The sequence below is a fragment of the Pan troglodytes genome, chromosome 11, assembly GCF_028858775.2.
Source record: "Pan troglodytes isolate AG18354 chromosome 11, NHGRI_mPanTro3-v2.0_pri, whole genome shotgun sequence".
Taxonomy (NCBI): domain Eukaryota; kingdom Metazoa; phylum Chordata; class Mammalia; order Primates; family Hominidae; genus Pan; species Pan troglodytes.
In genome coordinates, this window is record NC_072409.2 from 81,861,072 (window position 1) to 81,866,384 (window position 5,313).

The 5,313-nt window shown below is 47.8% G+C and overlaps 1 protein-coding gene across 1 annotated transcript; it reads left to right on the forward strand.

Annotated features, from left to right (window-relative positions):
* The first annotated feature begins 3,498 nt into the window (after positions 1-3,498).
* Positions 3,499-5,313, forward strand: LOC465053 (inosine-5'-monophosphate dehydrogenase 1-like). The gene is given in 2 exon segments (XM_009456488.4): positions 3,499-4,718; positions 4,721-5,313. Coding segments are annotated over 2 exon segments (1,329 nt in total). The 5' UTR covers positions 3,499-3,853; the 3' UTR covers positions 5,185-5,313.

Below are 5,313 nucleotides of genomic sequence, written 5' to 3' on the forward strand. Positions count from 1 at the left end.
ATAGGCATGAGCCAATGCGCCAGATCTCTTTTTACGTTTATTCAATTTGTTATTCTTCCTTTATCCCTTTGAGGATCCAAGGCATACTTGTGTTGAAGCCTTTTATTTCTGTTGTTTTTTTCTTAGATTGAGAGTATCTGTGAAAAAGGTCTTTTAAAGATTGTTCTTTTCTTTGCTTTTATCTATAGTGAATTACCCTCCTAATTATGGAGGATTTTATTTTGTTGGTTTTTTTGTTTTTTTTTTTTTTTGGTGTTGGGGAATTTGTCCTGTCTACAATTAATTTTATTAAGTTGAGGAAATTTATTTGCAGGTTCATCTTAGAGTGGGAAGTTTTGCAATTTCGTTCTGTTTTGTTTTGCTATAACCTTCTTCTTTCTCACTGCTCTCACCATCCTTATCTAGGGTTTTTGTGAATTCAGTCATGGCCCTGTATGTTTGGCACAGATCCTGGTTTTGTGGCCATGTCTATGTTGGCCTGGTTCCTGGGTATGAGAGTTACAAAAGCTGCTGTCCCAGGCAGCAGAGGGCAGCAGCTTGTTTCCGCCTCTTTTTCTCACCTCAGCCCCTAGTTTTATGAACTAAAACAGATTCCAAGCCACTCTGACTGGAGCATTTTCCTCTATTAGATTACTTTTTTTACTTTGAAAAAAATTTTTTTTTTTTTTGGAGAGTGGGTCTCACTCTGTTGCGCAGGCTGGAGTGCAGTGGTGCAATTGTAGCTCACTGCAACCTCCACCTCCCCAGGCTTAGGTGATTCTCCACCTCAGCCTCCCAAGTAGCTGGGACTACAGATGCACGCCACCATGCCCAGCTAATTTTCGTATTTTTTTGTATAAACAGGGTTTCATCATGTTGCTCAGACTAGTCTCGAACTCCTGGCCTCAAGTGATCCACCCATCTCTGCCTCCCAAAATGCTATGATTACAGGTGTGAACCACCATGCCCAGCCAAAAATGATGTTTTTAATAGATACAAAAATAAAATAGGTAAGTTCTCATAAAATTACTATATTTAAACAATAGGGGCCAGGCGCAGTGGCTCACACCTGTAATCCCAGCACTTTGGGAGGCTGAGGCAGGCGGATCTTTGAGGTCAGGAGTTCAAAACCAGCCTGGCCAACATGGTGAAATCCCATCTCTACTAAAAACACAAAAGAATAGCCAGGCATGGTGATGGGCACCTGTAATCCCAGCTACTTGGGAGGATGAGGCAGGAGAATTGCTTGAGCCCGGGAGGCGGAGGTTGCAGTGAGCCGAGATCGTGCCATTGCACTCCAGCCTGGGCAACAGAGCAAGACTCTGTCTCAGAAAGCAAACAAACAACAAACAAAAAACCAACAGGGAAAAATTTATGTCTGCAATTTTATTTCAATAAATAAACACACAAATAGGTGGTAAGAATACACACACAGAGAGGGAACATCACAATATTTATTGCATTTATTTCTTGGAAATGGTTTTTGATTGTTGTTTTGAGACAGGTCTCACTGCAAACTGCACATCCTGGGCTCTAAAAAACCTCTAACCTCAGCCCCACCCCCAATAGCTGGGACTACAAGTGCACACCACCACACCTGGCTAATTTTTGTATTTTTTTGTAGTAACAGGGTTTCACCATGTTGCCTGGGCTGGCTGTAAACTCCCAGCCTCAAGTGATCTGCCTGCCTCAGCCTCCCAAAGTGCTGGGATTACAGGCATGAGCCACCACCAGCCGGTAATGGTCTTTAAAGACATTTCTGGACATTTGTGATCAGAGGAAAAATGTTGCCTAATTATCTAATAATTTTTTAAAAATATTTGTTCCATTTTGCAAGCCATTTTATTTTCCTATCATTAGTTGATACCTATGTGTTTGTTTTTATGCCAAGATTGTGTTGTATTTGACTCAAAAAATATGACTGATGGAAGACTCCTCAACAAAATTGGTAGGTAGTATTTGTGTACAATTTTTATATTTATATATACCCACATTAGTCATTTCAGAAATGTATGAAGGCGGTAGGAAGATAGCATGAGTAGGATGAGGTACATTGTTTTTCTTCCAATTAGCTATTTGTCTCTTATTTTTTATTTTTGTTTTATTTTATTTTATTTGAGATGGAGTCTCGCTCTGTTGCCCAGGCTGGAGTGCAGTGGCATGATCTCGGCTCACTGCAACCTCTACCTCCTGGGTTCAAGCGATTATCCTGCCTCAGCCTCCCTAGTAGCTGGGATTATAGGCACCTGCCACCACACCCAGCTAGTTTTTGTATTTTTAGTAGAGATGGAGTTTCACCATGTTGGCCAGGCTGGTCTCAAACTCATGACCTCAAGTGATCCACCTGCCTCAGTCTCCCAAAGTGCTGGATTTACAGCCACCTTGTCCAGCCAATTTTTTTAAAATAAATTTCTTGGCCAGGCGCAGTGGCTCACGCCTGTAATCCCAGCATTTTGGGAGGCCGAGATGGGTGGATCACTTGAGGTCAGGAGTTTGAGACCAGCCTGGCCAACATGGTGAAACTCCGTCTCTACCAAAAATACAAAAACTAGCTGGGCTTGGTGGCGGACGCCTGTAATCCCAGCTACTCGGGAGGCTGAGGCAGGAGAATCGCTTGAAGCTGAGAGGTGGAGGTTGCAGTGAGCTGAGATCACACCATTGCACTCCAGCTGGGTGACAAGAGTGAGACTCCATCTCAAAAAATAAATAAATAAATAAATAAATAAATTACTTGATCTTATTAAGTAGAAAAGTTTTGTCTCTTCCTTTATTTTCTTATTTTATTAAGGTTACAGATAAAAGTAAGACTGTTTAACAGGCAGGAGCAACAGAAAACAAGGACTCTTGAAACTTTACAAACTCTATGATCAATTAATGAATGATTGGAAATTGTCTGTACTGAGAATGATGGCTCGCACCTGTAGTCCCAAGTACTCTGGAGGCTGAGGCAGAAGGATCCCTTGAGTTGTGAGTCCAGCCTGGACAACATAGTGAGACCCTGTCTCTAAAAAAATAAATGAAACAGAAATTGTCTGTACTGTACTTAACACAAATTCTACCAATGTATGCCAAATTATGCATAACATATAGAAATAGAATTTCTGCTGTCAAAGTAGTAGATGTTCTGGATAAAACATTTCAGGTTCTGAATAAAGAAAAAACATGAGAGTACAAGGGAAATGCTAAAATAAATACCACTTGAGACTTCAACTGGACCCAGATATTTAATGTGGTAGTGCTGAAAATTACGGGCCTAGCATGGTGACTCACGCCTGTAATCCCAGCACTTAGGGAGGCCGAAGCATGTAAAGCACTTTAGCTCAGGAGTTCAAGACCAGCCTGTGTAACATGGTGAAACCCCATCTCTACAAAAAATACAAAAATTAGGCGGGCATGGTGGCCTGCACCTGTAGTCCCAGCTACTTAGGAAGCTGAGGTGGGAGGATGGCTTGAGCCCAAGAGGCAAAGGTTGCAGTGAGCTGAGATCATACCACTACACTCCAGCTTGGGCCACAGACCCTGCTCTCAAAAAAAAAAAAAAAAAAAGAGCCCCCGTCCCAGGCCCGCCGGACCCGCGCTAGCAGCGTGGCAGCAGTGCGGCAGCGGCGGCGGCGGCGGCGGCCGGCGGTCCAGCGGGTGTTTCTCTCGGGTCGCAGGGTCTCCCGGCAGCGTGGTGGACTACCTGATCAGCGGTGGCACCGGCTACATGCCCGAGGACGGGCTCATCGAGCAGCAGCTCTTCGCCAGCGCCTAAGGCCTCACCTAGGACGCCTTCCTGATTCTCCCAGGACTCATAGACTTCATAGCTGAGGTGGACCTTACCTCAGCCCTGACCCGGAAGATCACGCTGAAGACACCGCTGATCTCCTCCCCCATGGACACTGTGACAGAGGCTGACGTGGCCATCGCGATGGCTCTGATGGGAGATACTGGTTTCATTCACCACAACTGCACCCCAGAGCTCCAGGCCAAGGAGCTACGGAAGGTCAAGAAGTTTGAACAGGGCTTCATCACGGACCCCACGGTGCTGAGCCCCTCCCACACTGTAGGTGATGTGCTGGAGGCCAAGATGCGGCATGGCTTCTCTGGCATCCCCATCACTGAGACGGGCACCATGGGCAGCAAGCTGGTGGGCATCGTCGCCTCCCGAGACATCAACTTTCTTGCTGAGAAGGACCACACCACCCTCCTCAGTGAGGTGATGACGCCAAGGCTCGAGCTGGTGGTGGCTCCAGCATGTGTGACGTTGAAAGAGGCAAATGAGATCCTGCAGCGTAGCAAGAAAGGGAAGCTGCCTATCATCAATGATCGCAATGAGCTGGTGGCCATTATCACCGGCAGCGACCTGAAGAAGAACCAAGACTACCCTCTGGCCTCCAAGGATTCCCACAAGCAGCTGCTGTGCGGGGCAGCTGTGGGCACCCGTGAGGATGACAAATATCGCCTGGACCTGCTCACCCAGGTGGGCGTCGACGTCATAGTCTTGGACTCATCCCAAGGGAACTTGGTGTATCAGATCGCCATGGTGCATTACATCAAACAGAAGTACCCCCACCTCCAGGTGATTGGCAGGAACATGGTGACAGCAGCCCAGGCCAAGAACCTGATTGACGCTGGTGTGGACGGGCTGTGTGTGGGCATGGGCTGCAGCTCCATCTGCGTCACCTGGGAATTGATGGCTTGTGGTCAGCCCCAGGGCACTGCTGTGTACAAGGAGGCCAAGTATGCCCGGCGCTTTGGGTGCCCATCATAGCCAATGGCGGCATCCAGACCATGGGGCACATAGTCAAGGCCCTGGCCCTTGGAGTCTCCACAGTGATGATGGGCTCCCTGCTGGCCATCACCACGGAGGCCCCTGGTGAGTACTTCTCAGACGAGGTGCGGCTCAAGAAGTACTGGGGCATGGGCTCACTGGATGCCATGGAGAAGAGCAGCAGCCAGAAACGATACTTCAGCAAGGGGGATAAGGTGAAGATCGTGCAGGGTGTCTTGGGCTCCATCCAGGACAAAGGGTCCATTCAGAAGTTCGTGCCCTACCTCATAGTGGGCATCCAGCACGGCTGCCAGGGTATCGGGGCCCACAGCCTGTCTGTCCCTCGGTCCATGATGTACTCAGGAGAGCTCAAGTTTGAGAAGCGGATCATGTCGGCCCAGATCGAGGGTGGCGTCCATGGTCTGCACTTTTATGAAAAGCGGCTGTACTGAGGACAGCAGTAGAGGCCAAGGTGATGGAGGGGGCACAGCCTCCCTCCATAACTGAGTGGTCCACAGATTTGCATTACGGGTTCCCCAGCTCCTTTCCAGGGAGAGAGGAGGGGAGGCCCTGAGGGGTCT